General features: G+C 35.5%; 1 protein-coding gene across 4 annotated transcripts in view; it reads right to left on the bottom strand.

The window, feature by feature from the left end:
• FIP1L1 (factor interacting with PAPOLA and CPSF1) overlaps positions 1-24,402 on the bottom strand; it is a 40,814-nt gene that overhangs the window by 8,662 nt on the left and 7,750 nt on the right. For 2 of the 4 annotated variants that reach the window (XM_027635827.1, XM_027635829.1), the window contains exons 5-14: positions 23,490-23,551; positions 23,174-23,281; positions 21,919-22,049; positions 21,575-21,643; positions 19,217-19,326; positions 11,003-11,096; positions 9,781-9,934; positions 4,662-4,688; positions 4,039-4,093; positions 2,196-2,251 (exon numbers count right to left, since the gene is read on the bottom strand). In XM_027635827.1, the coding sequence (XP_027491628.1) occupies positions 2,196-2,251; positions 4,039-4,093; positions 4,662-4,688; positions 9,781-9,934; positions 11,003-11,096; positions 19,217-19,326; positions 21,575-21,643; positions 21,919-22,049; positions 23,174-23,281; positions 23,490-23,551 (866 nt within the window). The remainder of the gene's footprint in view (positions 1-2,195; positions 2,252-4,038; positions 4,094-4,661; positions 4,689-9,780; positions 9,935-11,002; positions 11,097-19,216; positions 19,327-21,574; positions 21,644-21,918; positions 22,050-23,173; positions 23,282-23,489; positions 23,552-24,402) is intronic. The other 2 variants (XM_027635828.1, XM_027635830.1) reach the window with 1 other exon arrangement.

Here is a 24,402-nt window from a genome sequence, read left to right as displayed (position 1 = left end):
CATAAACCACATAAAAAGGCAAACATAATTTTTTAAATCCTGCTGAACAAGTTCAAATTCAATGTTGGCATGACCATGATAACAGTTATCTTTTAAATATCACTGCTGCAAAAACATAAGCATGCCATCACCTCTGAAGGTCAACATAAAACTTGGAAATATTCTCATGTCCCTGACAATACTTGACAGAATAGAAAATTCTAACAAGAGAGACATCAAAGTGGAAAACATTCTATACTGGAGACTAAATATTAGATGCAATATACATACTAATGACTGTAAGACTGCTTTCCTTATGATACTCTGCATGGCCTTAGTTATATGCCTCAGCTTTACCTTTTTGCTAAAACTTCAGTAAACACAATTTAATTACTAAAAAAATAGTGTAAAGTAAAAAAAGTGTTTACCCACATCAAGAATTTTTGAAAACATAGTAAGCTTCCAATGCATGAAAGCAAACATTTGATAACTGATAAGAATCCCGAGAACCAAGAAAATACCACTTGTTACTCCATAAACTGCTACAAATTGCAAGGTCACTACAAAATGTCATTTTGTATATCCATGCTAAAGACTTAGGAACATTCAGGAGACAGATGTTCTGAACATTTGATCTGTGCTGAACATTATGTATCCCCAGAAACAGGTAAAACTTTTCCTACAATTTCTCCTCCCAGCAGCTAGGGTTCAAGGGAACAAGGAGCAAGGTAACAGAATTCAGCTGAAAGAAAAGGCACTAGCCATGGGGCTGGATGGCAGATGTCCTGAAGGCAGACAGAACTAGTGACTGGCAACATGCAAGGTCCTGCAGCTGGGTAGGGGCGATTCTCAGTGTCAGTACTAACTGGGTGATGAATTAATTCAAAGCAGCCCTGCAGAGAAGGGCTTGGGGATACTGCTGGACAAAAAATTAAATATGAGCCAGCAATGTGAGTTTGCAGCCCAGGAAGCCACTTGTATCCTCGGCTGCATTAAAAAGAAGAGTGGCAAGCAGGTTGAGATTCTGTCTCTGTGTGCTCTCATGAGAGCCCACCTGGAGTACTGCATCGAGCTCTTGGGCCCCCAGTACAAGAAAGACACGTTAGAGCAGGTCCAGAGGAGGGCCACAAAAAATGATCAGAGAGCTGGAACATCTCTCCTAGGTTGTTTGGTTGTTCAGCCTGGAGAAGAGAGAAAAGACTCTGGAAAGACATTACTGCAGCCTTTCAATATTTCAAGGGAGCTCATAAGAAAGCAAGACAAAAAAAGGCTTTCTACCAGGGCCTGTTAGTGACTGGGCAAGGTGCCATGGTTTTAAATTGAAAAAGGGTAGATTGGACATAGGGGAGAAATTCTTTATGATGAGGATGGTGGGACACAGGTTGCCCCAGAGAAGTTGTGGATGCCCCATCATTAGATGTATTCAAGGCCAGGTTGGACGGGACTTTGAGCAATGTGGTGCAGTGATTGAAAGATGTCCCTGCCCACAGCAGGGAGGTTGGAACGAGATAATCTTTGATGGTTCCTTCCAACCAAAACCATTCTGTGATTCCATCTTTATATTCCCATTTTATCTTTTGGCACAAGAAGCAGAGCTGTGCTAGGTAACAGTTCTAAACTCACTGTAGGTTCTGTGGATGCCTGTGATGAAGCTTGTATTTTAGTTCACTCTAACTGGAAGAATGGAAAATGAAGGTTTTCAGCATCAGATTTTTTTTCCATAACAGTAATTAAAAAAAAAAAAAAAAAAGAAGACTGACTTTGCAACAGGATAGCTGAAGACTACAGTGTCTTAGACAAACAGCTTCTCAAAGGAGAGGTACATCACTCAGGATTTTTCAAGGACTAGTCCTGCTGGTTCTAATTCCGATGATATCTCAACAGTACTTCTTTTTCTCCTTCAAAATCCCACCAGTTCTTGAAAAATTCTCCCTGATTTGTAGTCAATATTATGGAATATAATTTTTCAAAATCACAGTTCTGCAAAAGCAGCAGGAAAAGATATACAGTATACAAGTAATCAAAACAATAGTATTCATCAACAGGGGTTATATTTGCAACAGCATATATCTATTTACAATGGTCAGCAATGAGCTTTCATAATGAACTACTGACAGACAGGACCTGTTTAGTCTTCTAGCTAAAATCCTCATAAGTATATCAAACGATTTGCTATAGCACTAGTCAAAATTTTCAAATCCAGCAACCTTACTTACCACTGCCATATGAAAATGCGCGAACAGAACGACCATCATAGCCAGAAGAATGTCCACTGTTGAAGACAAAATACATATAAAACCCCAGTTTTACCATCAGAGCTACCTCCATCAATAAATACATACTTTCAATATTCTTGCCACCAGAGATGAAAACCCAGCATTTGTTACAAATGGATTTAAGTTCTCCATTTTAAGCATTACTAAATAAGGAAGCTGTCTATCAACACAAATATGTATATTTCATGTTTTACTACAGGAGGTGAAAACAAAACATTATGGAATTTTAAAGAAAAATATCTGTATCATCAGTTGCTCTCTTTATATTTTCAATGAATTTCCTATTTCAAATGTTTCTCATATCATAATACATTTCTGCACAGATACTGAATTTAATCTACATTTGCTTGAAAGTGCATCATTCCTGAATGAAGCTGTTCTCATTTTTTCTGTTAAAAAGTACAGGTGTGAGCATATCTAAGAACAGGTGGACTTAAAATGTGTAGTTCTATAAATAAGCTATTAAATTAGCTACACATTTTCTAGGACAACTTCTTCCAGTGGCAGTCAACTCAAGTAGGTAAAAACCAGAAGGGCTAAAAAAGATAATACTGACACAAGACATAATTCATACATACATAATTCTTTCATGACTTTTAGCACTTCCTACATAACTTGCATGAATTATCTTTGCATATTTAACCTAAGTGTTAATTCTGTTCTCGAAAGCACTTCAATACTGAGAAGTATGTTTTGGGCTAGCTTAGTCCAAAAAGGAAAAAAACCACCAATGGTAATGAAAGGCCCATGCAACATCTTAACATTTAAAAGTATGAGAAATAGTTCCCAGGTTCCATAATAAACTTGATTTTTTCACATTATGTTTCAAAACCCACATAAATATTCACCACAAGTAAAGGCAATGACCACTGCTTAACAATTAGAAGCAGCACTCACAGTAACTGTCAGTATGAAATAATAAATTTACTTTCATGCACATAAAATGCCTCCAGTTATGGTTTTTTTCCTCAATTAAATCAGATGAGAATTTTCTCAGAGATTTACCATCATCATCCTCTAGCATATATGTTAATAGAATTTTCAATTTCAAAGGAACAGTTGCGTACATCTTCCTTTGGTGAGATCCAGAGGACTGACAAGAGGCTTGTACCATCTTCTTAAATAAGCTTTGTATATGACCTGGTTTTGGCCTTTAGCTAAAGACAAATACTTTTCAAGGACTGTCCTAGCTGACTTTTTTCTTCTTTTTTAGAAATTTGTATCTATATATATAAATACATGTATGCATGTACATATACATGTCTATAAAAAAGAGGTATTGAAAAAGTACAATTAGGCCTATCGCAGCTGAACACTTACAACAAACAGAACAGAAATACAAATTTGTATTCTGTGGAACTCTGGAATTTCCTGTAATTTTTGAGGGCTTGAATCTGTGGCCAAATTGTTTGCGTGCATCTATAGAAAAGAATATGGTAGTGGAGTTCACTAAAATAGGCCTTTAGATTACTAAAGAATACTTTAACAATCATTTACCCTGATTTTGTTCTTACGTCTTGGCACTGATATACTGTCAAAACTATAAGTTATACTGATATAGTGCCATAACTAAACTAGTAAGTGGCCAAGTAACCTACTCAAAGAATAGGTTGACAGGTGAGACTAGTAACATTTCTGTAAAATTACTGTAAAAATCTGAAACTGTCTCCCCTATCCCAGATAAAAATCCATAAAACACTGGCCAGTGTAAGAGTGCTTACTCATTTATTTTAGTTACAGAATACTGATATATTGCTTTATAAGATTTCAAACAGATAATCACCTTTCTATTGTGGGTATGAGGGACGGTGGAGGACCGCCAGGTGGTGGTGGAAAACCTGTAACAATAAATTAGGTAAGGGGAGGGGGGAAGAAAAAAATACTACCCATAAACACACAGAAGAACTCAGCTAAGCTTACAATAACAAACGAATCCCAGAGAGAACAATGCAAAAATTGTTTCTGTGTAAATGGGTTTTATTTTGTAAGACTAAGAACGACCTTCCAGCTTTACAAAGGCAAAACATTAAGCATGCATTATGAGCGCTTCAAATAAAATATTTTATCATTATTAGAAATATGCTAATTTAGAAGCATAGAAAAATTCCTGACTATCTGACAATACTTAATGTACAGCAATCAAAATTACTTAATGCATAGCTGAGAAAAAAAGATTTTAAAGAAAAGAAGGAATATACATCTGACAAACTGGCTTATTAGGTCCACCAGTCAACAGCATTTTCACACGTTTTCTCTTCCACCTGGCATCAAAATAACTGAGCCTACATATATACATACAGTTTAGTATTTATGATTGTTTATCTGTATAATTAAAAGGAAGTTGATAAGTTGCATATCAGTTTTCATCTCAACCAAATGTAGAAAAAAAAATCTAAGCAAGTTTACCTGGTGGTGGCACTGTTATTGGTATACCTAAAAAGACAACAAATGATATATCAGATATAGTAATAGTTTATGCTTATTACCTGTAGATCTAAAATCAGATTGAGCTATTACTACATACATGATCAAGAAGAATGATAACATATTTTCTGTGTCCTCAGATGAAGATCTCACACCAACACCAATTGTTAAGATTTTATGCAAGCCTTGTGAAATCCAGCTTTTAATTTAAATTCCTATTCTTTAAGATCTTATTTATTAAAAGGCAAAAACAATGAAGAATGACTCAGGGTCTCAAGATTAGCATTAAATTATACAGAAGAAAAGTAACATCCCATAGACTACATTTGCTTTATTTTATATGCCATGGCTAGATGGAAGGAAATGCAATTGGCCGCTGACCTTTAATAGCTTGGCAGAGGAAATAGTAGGTCCACATGAACCAAGTATTCTAGCAGCAGTAAGCATTACAGATGTTTGAGCCAATGCTATGACACTGCAACTAATCATTCAATTGCTACTTGGAGGGAAAAAGATTGTTTGGTTCTCTATTTTCTTGTAAATATCTGAAAAAGAAGCATCCTTTAACAGAAACATGTGCAAGAATTACTCTTATCTGGTGTTCAGATCGACCTTACTTGTTACGAATCTAACTAAAAGTTGAGCAAATTTTTCCCAACTAAATTAGCTTACCTAACAAAATATACTGCCTGAACATGTAAACCTATCTTATTGACTATGAAAGGAATGATTACAAGATAAAAATAGTCTGTATACTTTATAGGACATTACCTTCTAATGCTTTGCAAAGAACTAGCTTTACCTCAACCAAACACACAGAACTGTACTACATGAAAATAATAAACTGGGCTCAAACAATATTGTTAGAAAATAGACTACTTCACCAAGCATAAAGCACTTTTAGTTATGAATGACTCTGCTTCCATTAAAAAATATGTATTTTCAATCTCACTTTTCACTGCAAAACTTCGGGGAGGGAAAGACCAAAAAACTTTTGCAAGTGCTTTCATCCATTTTGCCATAGCTGCATAAACATCCAGACATTAGTACTGGTCACTGCATGATGAAATTTTTATTATTAGTTCAATATTAGAACTAAAAGACTACGGTATGGCATCATCATTTTACTAAATCTACATCAGGAAAAGCCAACTGCCCCTAGATTGCCTTGGCAAAAGGACAGAAAGAAGGAATATGCAAGCTGAGGCAGAGTAATCAATATCGAAGTTCGCTAATTGCTGGTGATTACACCAACATGAATTCCTACCAGCATTAATCCTATAGGATTAAACAAACTGTGAAATACAATTGAGGTCTCAGGCCAATCCTGAAGATTTAAAATCTAATCTCTCAGTCAAAATGTAAATCTGGAGGCAGTGAGCTCCAACAGCCAAATTTCTAAACTGCACGAGCCATTTTCTCTTCACCAGGACACAAGGTTTCCAGTGTGCATTATCATTGTAAAGAACACTCGATATTGCACCACAAAATATTTGACAGTGTAACATTTAAAAGACTAAACAATCCCGTTGAAAATTTCTGACAGAAAAAGAAGACTGAGAACTCAAACTGTTGCATAGGCCAAGTGTTTTCTATTAATCTTTTTCGATAAATTGTTCACATGAATAGATTCTTCACGAGCCTACAATGAAAAATATATACATAAAAATATATAAAAAAATACTTCTTAAAAGCTTCTTACACTAAGAATGTAAGCTAGAAAAATATCAGTTCTCTCAAATTGATTTTTTAGCTCTACTTTATGCTTGAAAAGATTTTAATTGCTGCACTAAAACCAATACATTGTTAGCACTGAACATGGCTTTCAGCACTATCCAGAGAACTGCCTGGAAAACCATCAGCTAACTCTCTTTACAAAAAGGAAAAAAATCTGATTAAACAATTAATATATTCCTCAGAATTTTATCTTGTGCAGAAATGAAAGTAAAAATATCATCACAAGACTAAAAGCCAAATGAAAATTTTAATTTGAGAGCCATTCAAACAAAACTAGGACAAACTGAATACAACTAATATCCAGAGACCAAAGGTCCAAATAATTTTAATGAACTGTTTTTTGTGGTGTATTATACAAAAAAAAAAATGGATAAAATATCCATTTTTTTCCTCCAAACCTTTAAGAACATTTAAAAATTCATGATTAATGCTTATATAATTTTTAAACAGAAGTTAATTTACTTGAAGGTATAACAGTGGAAAAAACATTCTACATTCCAAGTTAGCAAGTAGTAGTGAAAGATCTAAACAAAGGTTTTTCCTCACTTTCTTCACTAACATACACATGTGACACAAAACAAGAAAATAGTTAATGGAAAATTGAGAATTTCGTAACTCTTCACTCCTTTGCCTTCTACTAAAGCAATGTATGAAAATATACTTGTAGTGTCATCAGCCAATTACTTCTCCTGAGAAAAAAAGACTCTGAAATGTTGTGTAATTTCTTGCAATGCAGGGACTAAACTTGCTTACCAGTGCAAGAAGGTGGCTTAGTATAGACCTTGTCACATCCCTACAACACCTTGTGCTGCCACAAAGACACATCAAGCCTAAACCCAAATACTCAGACTCCTGTCTCAAAAGCAATCCAAATGGCATTAGTGCAGCATTTTACCTTATGTGTTCAAAACTGCTGTCAGGACATCGTATACCATCCTACTAATTCAAGGCTGGTAAATATTTACAGAAAATATTTACAAGTAGGTTTTACTAAAGAAAAGCAATGCCACATGTGCTCTGCTTGTGGAGTAAGGAATCAAACATGATCAATGCTGCCAGAGTGTAACGACATACTGCAAATCAGCTGAACTGTGTAATAGCCCACAGAAACGTAATATAACTCAACTTGGTGTAAAAACTTCTTTTGCCACAGGCTAAATTACGTCAAATTCCCTCTATCACAAAATAAAATGTTCACACTTAGGTTGCTGAGGCTGAGAGGATGCACAGTCATTTGCCAAACCCTGGTACATATTGCAAAACCCTGGTAATTATACAACAGAAGTTCATTACTTCAAAGGAGCTTCTTTTTTTTTTATATCACCAATACATGGCACATTTTAACTACCTGCTTAAACCAAAGCATGTAAACCAACTTTCAAAGCCTGGGTAACAGGAGCATCCACGTTCTTCTTTAGATGTAAATTACTCCAACATAGCAATAAACCAAGCAAACAAAAACCAACACTTTTTTTGCCACAGCCAGTCATCTCCTAGGACTATTTGACAATTTTCTGCATTTGGCCCTTTGAATCATTCCAGGACTTGCTCCTCAAAAAAGATTTGAATCACAAGAGTGAATGAATACAGGACAAGAGATCTAACTTCAAAGCAAGATCCTTTTTCAAAGGCACTTTCGGAGGATGTTTTATATTTGGAATACTTAAATTTTCTGGCAAGTAGTCCTGGTTTAATATTGGTTAAGCATAGTTTTTTCCTCCTCCATTGAACCTAGGAGGGATGGCAGAATCTATTTTAGGAACAGCTTTGAAGATAAAGAGCTGGCAACTGCACAATTAAAACACAGGCCTGAAGAAACCAAATCCACAGTTCTTAATCGTTATTTTCTAATCTACTCAAATGACGGAAGGATGTTCAAGAAGACCTTCTGAGTAAGTGTATGTCATAAACCTGTCTGTAAACCATAGGACTAAAGCCAAACCTGCTTGCTAGATCTGTAACACATGTGGCTTTCTTTCACCTTTAAAAATTCAACAGGTGAGGGATTTCATAAGAACAGTCCAGCACCTGCATGCGACATTCCTGCACCAAGTGTGTCTGGGGTGTCTGTGAGGGTTCTTCTCATTTTTTTTTAATAATATACAACTTAGACCACCTTTTCTGAACCACAATTACAATTCAAATAATTACTCTCTAAAAGCTTGTAATGCATTACATTATCAGAAAGGTTTTAATGCAGTTTAAAACCACAGTGAGCATTAATGTCACATTCTCCTTTCTGTCCCCTTCCTGCAGTAAGAAAATATCACAAAATTGCCAGAGCAAAGTTTTTAAAAGTTTTTAAAGTTTTAAAATTAGTAGGAGAAATTGAAGAAAGCAACTTCTTCTATGAGGACTTAAACCCTAGGAAGGTACACACTTATGACTCTCAAATAATAATGTTATTTCTTTGCTTATACATAAGGGTATTAACAGAGAAACTTTGAGAAGATTCCCTGTGCAAGAAGAATAGCAAAGAAAATGCTAAGCATGATTTTCAGAACAAGTAAGCAAAAGAACAGAGGGAGAATATACAGAGAAGCTCCACCTTAAAGCAGTCTCTTCTACAGACAAATGCTTCACTTTCCTACTCAAATACTCCACAAAGTTTCTCCATCTATTTTAATTTCTCACTGACCAATCTTCTAAGTTTCTTGCTAAATCCTTTTGAACTTACTGCCTAAAAATTATCAACACTCAGGTAACTGCACTATTTGTGCAAATGCCCACGATACTTCTCCCAGTAATTTCAATAAATACCAAGTTCCAACAAACATTCAGGAAATACCAGTAAATTTAAAAACAGATTTAAAAATGGGAAGAGTTCTCAAAAAGCTTTGATTCCTCTAAGATTCACAGACACAGAACACTGGAAAAAAACATCAGGAGCTAATAAGACCTCAGACTGAAAGAAAGGCTACAGCACAAATCTGATACTTACCAAACTTCTGGGAATTCATACATGCTGTGAGGGAAAAGGGGAATTAGAGCTTCTCTTGGTGCTATGACCTTAGACATCAGAGAATCCAACTTGTGACACAAATTCATGGTATGCTGTAGTTTTAGTTTTGTAGAATGATTTGCTAACATGTACTTCTCAACTGCGTTAGCACTTACTGAATTACAGAAGACAGCTTCTCACTTCAAACACTTTCAAGAACACAAGAATGAACAGTCTCTTGGTAATTATTTACTACTTGGGATTATGCAGAGAAAATAAAGATAAAAGTTTCTGTTTCTGCCTTAGAGATACATTTAAAAAAAGAGTAGAACACAAAATTTGAAATTCTGCATGATGCACCTCAAACATTTGATGTTAATGAATCTCTCATTATCCACATCCTATGTAGTGCAGGACATTTACCTGGTGGGGGAATCAGAGGTGGAGCAGTACTGACAGTTGGAGGGGGTGGGAGGAAAGGAGGTGGTGGAAGGTGGGTAGGTGGAGCTCCTGGAGGGAAAAATGGAGGTGGCTTGGTAAAATTGTCTACTTCAGGATTAGAGCGTTCTGAAAGAACCTGTAAAATATCAAACTCTAGTTACAATTGCTTTGTGAAAACAGCAGAAAATAGGTTTCCTCTCTTTCCCGTTACTACAACAGGAAGGTATCACTTCACACATTAAGAGCCATATTCAGATGGTTTAAGTTCTACCTGCATACCTATGCTCAATGTCCCACAGTTGCCAAGTACCTTTAAAGGTCTAAGAGCAGCCAACAGGGGACAACAAATGTGAGACTTCAAGGGAACATAAGCCATCTGAATACGGCCCAAAACACCATCTTAAATTTATATAATGGAAAATATTTTAAAAATCAATATGAAAAGCATGAAAAAAACCAAGACTATAAATTACTTAAACATTGTGAGATCAGATGAAAAACACATGGCAGCGTTTTTAATATAAGCACTACAATCCATTATTATTTTCACTGTTTTACCTTAACCTAAGTTAAGTTGCATGAAAATGCAACTAGGACACCAAGCAACCTTGATTCTTCTCTCTGATTCTTCAAGAGAGAAGAAGTGTATTTCATCTTAACAAATTTACTTGCTTTCTTAATATAATACAAGTCTAAAGACTAAGATCATAAACACTCATCTTGCAATTTATGGTAAAATAGTACAATATATTTAAAAACAATCTACTATCAACTATTTATTCCTTCTCAACTTACTTTTAAAAGACTGCATTTCTCAAACTGTATATGAGGGGGCTTTCACTTTCAGCATTAGTGTCTGGCACGAATAGGGGACAAATGGGCAGTTTAAATATTTATCTTTGTCACTCAGTAAACAAAACCTAATCCCATGCAGATCTAGCAGAACCAATGCTGTCTCCTGGACTGTAAATCTGCAATATCGCTCATTTCCTTTCAGTAAGAGGCATACCAAAATATTTATCTTTTGAAATTTATCAAATGTTTCATCTTAATATATTTCAGTAACTGCCACAACTTTATTCCTGAACTTAAAGCTACTTATGTGTTACTCATTCATGCACACTGACGTGTTTTAATCAGAAGCTACGGGGAAAGCAAAACTGTATTTTAGTCAAAGATAGAGTGCAAATGTAGAGTATAAAACCTGTATGTTGCTGTTTTCATTGGCACGCCGTCGTCCTTCCACCCTGCTGATAGTGATGGTCTGTCCAATCACATCTATTGTGCCAGATATTCGCCTGCAACACAGGACAAGCCAGATCAGCAAGCAGAATAAGAAAAGGGAAAAAAAAAAAGAAAAAGAAAAGAGAGAGAAGAAAGCCTTAACGACTGCTCTCATTCCATATGCCAAAGTTCCTTCTCCTGTAGAAAACATAAAAGACTGTTTCTGAAAACATTAAATGTGATGCATTTGCTGAAGTATGTGAGTGTATAGGACTAAACAAGTAGCAATAAAGACTCCTGCAGAAGAAAGGCTGACTGTCCAACACTCTCCTTCCACCCCATACAAGATAATACATCTACTCTTCTGTTACCAAAAAAAAAAAAAAGGAAAAAAAAAGAAAAAAGAAAGAAATCCCAAAATTTCAATAATAAAGTAATGAATTATACAGAACTTCCACAAAAATCTAATGTAAAATAGCTATATACTATCAATTAGAAATAATTTCTAAATTGCATGAAACCACAATGAAGAATTCCATGGAAGACCAAGCAAAGGTAAGATAGAAGGCAGAAATAAACATAAGCAAATCCTTCCATGTGTAGTATTGATACTGCAACATATATTGAACAAAATGAGATGCTATCTCTCTTATCCTGGAATACACAATCTTATAGAAAGTATATGAAACTAGTAAACACTGACTCCCAGACTAAACCTTCAAAAAGAATCTTAGACCAGCCATTCATACTCCTGTCCCTCAGTTTTTTTCAAAACACTAAGTCTCTCTCCCTCAAACACCTCTAAAACATTTCCACAACTAAGCACCACGTTCACCTCCTTTAAAGAAACCAGCAGCAGAGCAGCACAAGACCCACCTCAGTCTCTCTCACAATCTAATCAGGCAACAACAGAACACGGTATAAATTAAGAACACTTACCTTAGAAGTAATTAGTAATTAATTTTTAGAGAAAGATGACAAGAAAAGCAACATGCATATACACATTCTTTCCCTCCCAGTTTCTGCCAACTTGCATTTGACAATTTCTTTTGAACAACACTTTTACTTTTGATCTCTCAGATGAGATGAGTTTCGCCTGTTTTTTTGACTCTGTGACTTTCACTATTTTTTTTACTTTTAACTTTTCAAAGAAGATTAAAAATGCTACACTAAGGGTAAAGACATGATGGCATTTTAGTGGATACAAACAGTAAAATTCAAAGCATAATCCGTATCTGAAAATCCTCAGTAAATCAACTACATGGGAATATACTGAGAAGTCCTCCAGGCACCAGACTGGAAAATATGACAAGGATCTGAATGTCATCTAGAAAAACTAAAACCTGATATCTGTGACAATGGGAATCATTATTTTGGAGAGAGGAATAATCTATATTATAGAACTTTCCTATTTGCAGCCCTAAAAAAAATGAAACCTAGAAACTAAGCTTTATAGAAAATGTGTAAGTCTTATGCAGACAGGAAAAAACCTATCTGCATAAGAGTTATAAAAGCTAGGTTGGATAAGGCCTTGAGCAATGTGGTCTAATGGGAGATGTCCCTGCACAAGGTAGGGGGGGTTAGGACTAGATGATCTCCAAGGTCCATTCCAACCCCTTAACATTCTAATTTCTAAAAGAGATTAAAAAGTAGGATTCACTTACATCAACTCCATTAGAAAATGAGGTACAAAATTACAGTACTAATAGTTGAGAAAAACAAAGGTATATCTGTGTCTCCCCCATAAAGGAAACGATAGCAGAGAAAACTGACAATATTTATTAATAGTATGATATATTACAAGTAAAAGAAAGACTGGGAAAAAAAACTTTCATGAAATTTCCATAGAAACAAATCCATAGAAAGAATTTTTTTTCTAGTTTTAGAAGACAAGTTCTTGTCCTTTTTGCATCTAGTGTACTACTAACCACATGAATACAAATAGCAGGGACTACAGCTGGAAGTTGGAATTACAGGCTCAAAGTTTTGCCAGACCAATAGCTCTGACTCCAATTACTCAAATACCTAGATTCCAATGCAGCTGAAAAAGATGCAGCAGACACTAGAGCATGAAGAAACAATTAGATCTCCCAGAGATAATATGAAGTTCCTTGGCAGACTGCATACTGAGGATGATCCAAATGCCTGTCCTCTGAGCTTTTCAATATCTGGGTTTAGAGCTTCCGCCTGGATTTTAAAGCAAGTTTATTAAGCACAATACTTTGGAGTAAAAAAAAAAGAACTAAACAGTCCAGTGGTACAAGAGTCTGAGAACACAGTCACAAAATACAACATGTAGACTATACAGCAGCTGCTCCAATGATAACATAAATTTAAGAAATTCTCTGGTCTTCTCATACCCCATCCTAGGAGTTAGATTATTACACTCTAAATTCTGAAATAATCAACACCTGCTTTCCTAAACCTCCCCAGTGGTCTTGCATGGCATTCCAGAATTATTATACCTTGGATTATTATTTTGCTTTACGTAATTAAATGGAGAACATAGGTATTATAAAACAATTGTTAAATCAATAATTGTTAAATCAATAATTGTTTTCACTGTCTCAGTCTTCACTCTGACAGTTCATTTAGTTTTAGAGTTCTCACACACTTGTACTTCCCCATCACTGGTATCTTCTCTTAACTATCTAAACCATATCCTGGAAAACTCATTTTACCTAGCTTTAGTCCTTGTGTATGATAGATGACACTATTCTACAGCAAGAAGGCCCTGCTTGGCTCGCTCCACTGATGTACACAGCACAATCAAGACTTTTTCTCTCTTGCACTGTCTGCACACTGCCAGAAACTCTTGGAATCAGCACTGAAAACACACACAGTGACACCAATGCAAGAGTACTGGCATCAAAGCAGTATGTGCCTCAACCATACTACAGGAAGAATTTTGGCTTGGGAAGCAACCCAAATACACCACTGCATTACCAAAGGAAAGGGCTCAGAAAGTGCATTGCCATATCTGACTTGGCCCTGCTGATCCTCATGGAGTGAGATGATCATTTTAAGGAACTTGGGGGAACAACCTAAACGTTCCAAAATCTGCCACAGACCTTTTCTGCTCACAGTGTCGAAAGCCTTGCTGAGGTCAACAAAGGTTACATAGAGACCTTTGTTCTGTTCCCTACACTTCTCTTGCAGTTGTCTGAGAACAAATACCATGTCTGTAGTGCTCCTGTTGGCTCTGAAACCACATTGGCTTTCAGGTAGGATTCCTTCTGCTATAGTGGGTATTAGTCTGTTCAAGAGTATTCTTGCCAGGATTTTGCCAGTAATGGAGAGCAGAGTGATACCAACCGGACGTGCCTGTCTCGTATTGGCCTTTTTAGCCACCAACTCGCTCATAACAAACGTGGGTAAACCCCTTCCCAAATCTTCGTTTGCAAAGCCCAGCCATGATGATGATGATGATGATGATGACCAAAGGAAGCAAATCTAGACTACCAGTTAGTTGGTTCCTAGACATCAATTTTACTGAAATGAACAGAGCTTTCACTTAATTTTTCTAGATTCTGAAGAGTACACCTATGCTTCCTCAACCTCAGTGAGCTGGTGCTTTATAACTATTATTAAAATAATGTTGTATAGTGTCATGTCCATTGTTCTTCCCAACAACTGCCAAGAGATTTAATTTTCATAATGATGGATGGCTTCAGGAATTTGCCATCATACCTTGAACTTCACAAATTCCCTATTTTCAAGACTCCAATAATGATTTCATTACGTACTCCACTAGAAGAGCTTGAAGTTGAACAAGAGGAAGCATGTATTCTGTTGCAGATGGAGCAGCAGATGACACTACTGTCAAAAACATAAACTGCACAAAAGCAGGGGAGGCATCTGAGTGTTAGAATTTAAGTTTGGCAGTTTTTGTAAAAGGGTAAATCTGACACCTTGGATCTTGTTTAAGGCACAGAAAGTTGGCACATGGAAAAATTTCAACGACACTCTAGACATTACCTAGACTAATAATAAGATGTTAAGCAGGCATTACTAGGTTTCTGTCTGTGCTGTAAGCAAAGAAAAGGAAGGGCATCGTTTGTCTCTTACACAATCAGGGCACCTGGGATACAGATGAATTCCCAATGGACACACCCAAATAAAAAAGGCAGTCCACATGTGTGGGATGCATGTGAACCCACAACAGAGTTCATACAAAGTGTATCTTGAAAGGAACATTCCAGCAACTCTGAGTTATTTCACTAATTAGAGAATGGTTATTTATGAGTCATTTGCACTAAGAATACCATTCTCCATGGAGATTTAATTCAGAAAGATAATCTCATTTAGCAAGATGAGTTTATTTAGGTTCTACAGAGCAAAGAGAAAGAGGGGAACAAAGAAGCAGAAGAAAAAAAAGACAAACCCAATTATTTTCCAAGTTCATAGCTTCATATCCAAGTTCATATCCTCACCACAGATAATCTAAATAATCTGCTTTTTGGAATACCTCCATACCACTTTTCAGAACTCAGAAATAGTCTAACTACTGGATGTCACATTTATTCAGCAGACTTATAAGATAGTCTACTAATTATAGAATTATAATGTACTTCAAAACCCATATTTAATATGTTTTTCTGTTCTTTCTTGATTTGCTTATGTGTTTTGTTTTATTTTCCTCCTCTTGAGGACATCCTCAACTCTGCTGAGTTCACTTACCACTGACTGATATAAATAAGAAGCAGATTTACTACAGAAATCATTACTATAGAAAATACTTTTTTTTCAAAATAATATCTGAGTTTCCATCATTTAGTCTTGCAAGGTTAGTTCGTGAAACAAGAGAAACCTGTATTTTTTCACAGTAATGACAGATCACAAATCCATTTTCTATAAAAAATCTGCTTACAGAAAGGCCCAAGCACAGATAAAGCTAATAAATAGCCCACTGCACTGATGGGCTAATTTCTCTGAAACTCATTTAAATGTAATGCACTCTTTAGTAACTGTAAAAGCATAAATGGAGGTTAAAAACCAGAAAACTTCTGACAGAAAAGTTTTCTGATGGAGAGCTGTTCTAGGTATTGCTTTAATGAGAAAATATCAGCTTTTGAAGCCAGCTTATAAATGAAACTTCTACCTATTTTTCTACTTCTAAAGAAAAACTCTCTCACAGTCCTTGAAAAGTGACATAAGCAAAAGCACTGGTCTGAAAAGATATAAGATATTTCTATGAAGTAGCTGGTTAGGACAGGTTTGAAATATGTCAAATCCTCTTCATGTTCTAGAAAGCACAAAAGTCAAAAGAGGTTCCTTCATGATTTGACCTTAATTGTGGCTATGGACACAATAAATCTTTCATTAACTACCTCTAGAGAACAAAGATTTTACTTTATACCATATTGTTTGTATGTGATGTCCATTCACTAAACCATTTCCATTACAAACCTAACTCATCCTTCAGGGCTACACTATACTTTATGCTACTCAACAGCTCTAAGTATTATAGAAAAAAGGCAAGAAATTCAGGTGTCATTTCTAAACAACTAAAATCTTAGTTATAATTAAGATAGCCATTGTTTATGAATTCAAGCAAAATTTCTCAGAGACATTATATGAACAAGCACTGAATTTTGCTTTGAATTACACAGTTAAGATGCAATTCTAGTGAATTAGTAACACTGATTTGCTGGTGAGCAATAATTCTGTTTTGTCAGCTACAACTTCCATGTTGGTACGGAGTAATATCACTGCTAGACCTCAGAGGTTTTTGAGTTATTTTGAGAAATTCATCTGCAATTATATGCAAACATCTACTGTACTCAAACCTAAAAGGTAAAAATAGTAAGCAAAATTATTTTAGTGTTTGTTTATCAACAAATGAAAGAAAGCAAACCCTACAATCTGTTCCCAGACTTGCAATCTAAGAGGAATATGTAATGTAATATCCATGTGTAAAATCATCCATGAAGGATTGCTGCAGCCCTGAGTAGTAAGTGCTAGTAGTAAGTAGTAATTTAACGTTAGCATCATGCCCTGAAATTTCTTCCACTTTACCTTAACTACTGTGACTTATCCCTCCTGTATTATTCTTCCCACTTTCTGATGCCTAAACTGGCTTTTCTGGAGGCAGTGTTTGTCTGTGACTGAGAAGAGCTGCTGCTTCTTCCAGTGAGATAAACTGCCTAGGTCTTTCCTTCTCCTTACCAATGCTCCTACACCGAGCTGCATCAGCTTTCCCTCCTTTTCACGAAATGTATCAATCTACTGCTAGAAGCCTAGAGAAGTTTTATTGCTACATGAGAAATGCTTCCAGCAATCTCACAACAGGGCTATTGCAAATGCCTCATAGTATAAAAGCAATTATTTTAAATTATCAAAGAGTTGCATTGCTGAAAATTTTCTGCCTACCTATAATAAACTCTTTAAGTAAAGAAGAAAATAAATCCAACCCCATAAAACACTGCTTGGTTATAAAGAAAGTAGTAATATAGGCTTTTATATACAGAAAACAGCAGCTGTGTTAAGAAAGTCATTCAAGTAGAAATATATGCAATCCATATAAGTTAAGACATTCATTCACTGAGCCAATCTCAAGACTCCTGGGTATACAGTTTTCTTTCAAAATCTCTTCTGATCACTTGGTAAAAATACTTCTTTCTTTACAGAAGAATCTATTTTAAGCAAATGTATCCAAAGGAGCAGGTATTAAACATGGGAAGAAGTGGATTTTGCTACTGTAACAACTTACAATTACACTATTCACACTAAATGTACATAAAACAACCTACTCCAACCACTGAAATGCACAAGTGATACAATTGTCAAAGTAACAAGTCACAAAGTGATACAGTTGTCACAACAATTGTAGATTTCACACAATCACAGAATCCATATGACACATTGTTCTACAACTTTAAACTTGACTACATTTTTTAACATCCTGGTCACTAATTACTTCTTAATGTAGTTTAGAGGTTATCTGTGCACCAGTGAGATGAATAAAGAACTGAAATCCTGTAACAAAATCTGTGCTAGATACAGATTAGGAAGCTTTACATTGTGAAAAACACATTCCAGTTTGAGAACTCTGTACAAGAACAACACATATCAAAAACAATTCAGAAAAGAAAATAACGAAAAATGGCTATAGGGTTTGCACAAAGTTTGGAAGACTATTTTTGTTTCTTAGACAAAGAAAAATAGAAAAACAAAGAACTAAAAATCCACTAAATACAGAGCAGTATAACCTGATAGCTCAGAGAAAAATTTAGGCTACCAGAAGGAATATTCTAGGAGTGAAAGAAAATTGCAGGCAAGGATATGAAACAAGCTTTTTTTCCTGCCCAAGAGAAATACATTTGCATGTTGGACTGACTCTTACAGGATGGGATAATTGAACACAAGTGCCCCTAAATTAGTCGAGGTACTCACGGATGCAGCACTAAAAACAGGTCACAGCTCAATCTTTAACAGTCAATATGAAAGTGTACAGCCTGTTCTACCTCTCTTACTATCATTTATAATACAATGGTTTTTAATCTGCACAGAACCAAAACTCCTAAACAGGACACTAGATAACTAAAGTAAAATAAAATAAATAACTAAAGTAAAGAAGCAGCACAGATTCATCCTAAGCCAAGTGCCAGGTATCAACCAGCAGTAGCTTAGATATAAAAGACAGAACTTCTTAAAGCCTGGGGCTGGGAGAAGGAGGGGAAGATACCCAGTAAGGAAATAATTTATCTCATTTCAAAAAAAGTATTATAAATTATTAAAATATGGAGAAGCTAAAGCTACCTTGCAGGAAAGAGACTAGGTTCCAGGAATTCTTCCAGTTGTTGAAGTCATAACTGTTTGATTCCATTTTGTTAAACTGAAAAGGTGTATTAGCTAATACTCACAAAGGCCCAAGCTAGAAATATTTTGTTGGCCAATCTAATTCTACAAAGAAAACACAGTGTCATACATCAACAACTGGATTTTTATAGCTGTCTTGGTATTTGATCCTGCTTCTTTTTCTCCCTTTTCCTTCTACTTTCTCTTTCCCCAAAAGCCAAGAAGGTAGCACAGCATTTATGTGTGATTAAGCCAAATGTGATTAGGGTATCTCTTCCCCTCATTTCTACCTGTTACAGAAACGTATTTCCCTTTTCTTCCTACAAAAATTGTAAGTTTCAAACTCATAGACGTAATAGTGGAGTTTTTTGGGTTTGAGTTACAGCTAACTGACCTGTTTGCTGGAATTCCTGATTTGAATAAGGCAGGCGGAGATGTGAAATCAGGTTTGGTCGACTGTACTGCCAACTCTTTCTCCAAATTTCCAGTTCTGCCCTGCTGTACCTTCAAAATAATGTTTCATCATTAGTTTTATCCTCAGGAGTGTAGTAGCTCCAATACTCAACGTAGAACATAGCCAACACAAAAAGAAAGTAAGTCCAACTTTACTTGGAATTTTAAACAGTTATCTCTGCACAGCTAGCAAAATTATGTATTTGTAAGGATATATTACTTAAGTACTGTGTTTAATATACATAAGAAGCAATATGCCAGAGAATGAATTATTACAGAAGATTAGATAGTTTAAATATTTATTTTCCAAGCATTTGATTTGTACATGAACAGACCAAACTAATTTTCTTATATAATTTCCTGTATGAAAAAAATAACACCTTTATTTTTAAAAGAAACAAACAATTTTAAAAAAGATCTTCATAATCTTAACAGAGATATCTAACAAGTCTGCTATCCAACAACAAACCACGAGACAAGAAATTTGAATGGATTCTCCATTTGCCTCAGTGACCATGAGATCTAGTAACCACTTAATTTCTAAGTCATACCAGGAAGTCACCTCATACTTGAGGTTATGCAAACTGTAAAAGATTTTTCATTAACTCAGATTGAATACTTCAAAAACATCGTACTGTTTCTGAAGTACTGTAAAATTCCACCAACACCTTATTAAAACTATGCAAGACCTTTGGTGCAAGTACTTCAAGTACTGTTTTACTTCAGCAGCAGTTATACATGAGAGAAAAACCTACACTAAAGACAACTTTGTGCTGATTCCGTTTTTAAAGTCACTCCCACTGTACCAAACATGAAGCTACATCACTCTACATAGCTAGTTCACTCATGCTATACCATCAGATGAGCCATGATCTCACAGCTTCTCGTAGGCAAGTGAACTACCAGGTTTCTGCAGAATATCCCTTCTAAACACGGTCATGTCTTTCCCAAACTCACAAAAATGAACATAAATAGTTAAGAGTCAATAAAAATCTAATTAATCTTTTGTATCCAGAAATATGAGAGGGGAAAAGGTACAAAATAGGTATGGTATAGGTTTAATATACGTATTTATCTGAAAAATCTGTAAGACTTCTATTAATTAATGAGTAACTGGAAAATGCAGGAGACAGTCTTGCCAGTTATAGGAGATTAAATCAAATATATCATGTAAATTACATGAGACTTAGTATTACAGTAGAGAGGGAAAAAACCTCATAATTATAGGTAAACTCCTTGTAAAACATACGACAAACTCTTACAACACAATTATTATCTGTACTGTTTGATCACCACAGTCAATACTGAGCTAGAAATAGGCAAAGTTTTAGTTTGGACTATTTATTCTTCTTCCTTTAGGACAAGAGTTTAGAGACGTTTGAGAGTTCAGTCAGATGCAAATTTTAACTCCTATTGCCCACTATGTCTAATGTCCCACAGCATTATATTAATGATAACAGGATGGCAAAAAGCCCCAGAGAGCTTCTGATCTGATAAAATCAAAATAACTCAATACCCTCAAGTAGCACATGAGGGAACACAAAAATACCTGTCTGCAATTGACACTTCTGTCACAGGAGTATACAGAAGAAAGCAACAAACAGTTCCAAGTAATTTTAAAGACAGTTCAAAAATAAAAATTACTGCATATTGAAAATAAGCAAAATAAATAACCTTTGGATTTTAATTTCAACTTTAGTATCAAACCAATGAGTAAATGAGAAGTTGAAAAGAAAGTTTAATCCTTAGGATAAATCCTATCATACAGATTCTTCTGCTCTCTGAAAATCAGCATTTCTGAATGAGAAAATTATTATACATAACTTGATTTATTGCCTTCTAATCCCAAGTGGAAAACAGAAAAATATGAAGGTTGATTTTCATATCTCAGAGTTGTCAAGGATAACTGTTACAAAACACAGTAAGAGCTAAAACAATACAGTAAGAGCTAAAACACCACAGGAAAAATAAACATGCCATAATCTACAAAAGCTTCCCAAGCACATCTGCACAAGCAAATGCACTACAACTAAAAATAAATCATCACATAAAGAAAAATTAGTTTCACTGGGAAATTTGTTAGTTTACCAAGCCACTAACTCACATGCTTCCAGAATAGTGACGAACAAAGCTTTTTAATCCGCATTTTGTGACATACACAGAAAGTCACTGATGTAAGATGAAGAGTATGAAATAATGGCTGTGTCCATTTCAGTTGTTCTTCTATCAGTCTGTGGTGGCATGGGAAGCAATACTCAAGAAAAATGAGAGCAACCAACAAAAGTTTACTAAAATTCACCTTAAAAAGATGGTATCTGCCATCGAGAATCTCTGCACTTGGTCTTACTTCCATAGCTTTGTCTTCAGCCTAAGTTAAATAACACATTGCCCATTAAGAAACCATACAACTCTTAAGTGATGGGCCACAATCTCAATAAAGGTACAGATGCAATCTAGCTGTAGCTGTCTGTCACACTATCCAAACAACTGCCACTGAAGCAACACACTAATACTCAAGGTTCAGGGTAGGGAGTCAGGTGCAAACTCTAACGAACACACTGAACTGGGCAGAACAAGCTTACAACACACAAGCAGCTTTACAGGTCAAAAACTCATTTATAATACCAAAAAAGTACTATTTACCGTAATTTTATTTGTGGTTGAGGTAACTGGTAAAATTTCAAGACCCATTCGTATTCTCTTTTGTTTTTCACAGTAAGCTTTCCAGGTATCTTCATTGAAACCATAGTTAAAATAATCAGAGAGATCAGCCCCTTTAAATAGAAAAGCACAGGTTTTTAGAACATTACGAAGTTCATCTTTTCTTCACTGAACACACATACACCACTACTGATAACAGCAAAACTGATTAGGTACTGACCTAAAAACACACAACTGAAATGTATAATACATCAGTAAGCAAAAAGTATTCATGGCTATGATTATAAGAACATTAAAATTTAGTCAGAAAGAATATCTTGCTTAGCATCGTGAATTAGGGATCAAGAGTAAATACTCAGAAAACATCCTAAGATAATCCCCCATATCTTTACAACAAGACAAATGTAAGATCTACAGTTTTGCTGTATGTTAAGTGAAGAAGCACTCCCTTCTGTTTGTTCATTACGTTTTGCTTGTTTCATTTGATGCCATGAAGTATTTTTATTTTAAGAGAGAGACCAAATGTAAGTCAAATGCTCAGAATATATTTCATATAGCTAACAGTTCAAACACCAGATTATTATCAAAGGTTATTTTTCCTATTTTGTAGACACTATTTGCACCGCCAAAGCCATATACAAACACTGGAAAAAAACTATGCACAGCAGCAAGATGTACTTCAACTAAAAACACCAACCAATGCTGGTATTATTAGACAAGTGTGGACAAATCACTTGAGCCAACAAGATAATACACAGAGAAGACTTATGGAAAGCCCATGTGGAAAGCCACAGTTTCCTCCTTCAAGGCTTAGGGATGTCTATACATGAATACAACGCAGCTACGTCTCACCATTCTTCTGCTCAAACCTGCTAGAACTGTTTTCCATTCTGCTTTACCTTCTGTCCCCCAGCATAGACCAGTGGTAGTAATCTCCACAGAAACACAGATTTCCAAGGGAAGTTCAGGATATACATGTATCATAAAAAAAAAAAAAGGGCACGTCCTACAGTCTTTTTCCTAACATATGACCAGGATGAGTACTAAGAAACATGGCACAGCCACACACTCTCTGGCACAGCGGGAAGGCAACAAGTAACTTAGTTGCTTCTTACAAGTTACATTGCACAGCACCTTCTAGGGATAGGGCAGGTGGCACCTACGTGCAGTCAGCAGGATTACTATTAAAATAACCTACTGAACACCTATATATCAGTTAACATAAACCAGACATTACCTGGCTTTCTCCATGGTTTATCTTCAAAAGAATCTAAGTCTACTTCCAGAAGCGGCACACCATTAATACTCCCTGGTGCATCTAGATCCAGTCCTTTAACTTTTGCACCTGTAAAGAAAAGTTACCAAGTTAGAGCCTTCTGTCTCTACTAAATGAAATTTTAACAGTTGCAATATGCTTCAGAAATAATAACAGAAAGAAAAAGCTAAATTTATCAAGAAGTTTTGGAAGTTAAAATTATTTCCTTAATCCAAAACTATCCAATGTTTGGGGGTTTTTTGCACTTTTATTAATAGTACTGTGTAAATTTTCTTACCAGAAGATCCATAAGCTCGTCCTCCTGCCTTAATATTGAGATTCACAGGTGCTGCTCCATAACTTCAGGAAATTAACAAAAAAATGAATTAGATAAAGGAAACTTTCAAACCAGAAGAAAACAAAAAACAAGAGATAGCTAGATCCAGAAACAAACTGGACCCAGGCTCAATCACCATCCTGAATCTCTAGCTTTCCAAGCTGGCAACACTGTAAAAGTAAAGAGATCAGCCTAGGAGGAAGAGAGAGTACCTTTCTATGCTCAGTAGCAACTTCTCCAACTAATAAACAGTTGTGAAGCAAGTCCCAGTCAATCCTCCTGAGTTGAAAGGATAAAGACCTTGATAGAAACAAGAATGGACAGAACCAGAAGAAGAGAGAGAGAGGAAAAATGCAATTCATTTAGGGATACAGATGACGGTCTGGGGATTAGAGTAAAAATAAAATAAATAAAAAAAGGAAGGGTTTAGATGGAGCATTTTCTCTCTTCATAATCATTCCATTTAATCTGTACAGAAGTGGAAAATACAAGCATCTCTCTAAAACGATTGAAATGCTGTCTGTTTTAAAGTACTTCTAGCAATCACCTATCCCTGTGACCAACAGAAAAGTACATAGCTTTTCACTTTCTAAAATACTTGAGAGTTTTCTTCATAAAAATGCAGTCAGAAATCTAAATACTGAACAGATTTAACTATCTTAGGAATTACAGTATAGTTAATTTGTAACATTAAGAGCTAGCTTTCACTACCATTTGTGTGCAATGCATCTTATTCTTACAGGTGACCCATAAACATAATGAGATGAAAATATAACTAGAAGGCAAGTGTATCCACTTCCATGCAGTTTTAGTTTTCATTCAAGTGCTAGAACAGCCTAAAACTGATACAAAACATTTAACCTTCTGATCTGCC

The sequence above is a fragment of the Corapipo altera genome, unplaced genomic scaffold (assembly GCF_003945725.1).
Source record: "Corapipo altera isolate COAL_440 unplaced genomic scaffold, ASM394572v1 22b, whole genome shotgun sequence".
Taxonomy (NCBI): Eukaryota; Metazoa; Chordata; class Aves; order Passeriformes; family Pipridae; genus Corapipo; species Corapipo altera.
This window is presented reverse-complemented; position numbering and strand designations above follow the sequence as displayed.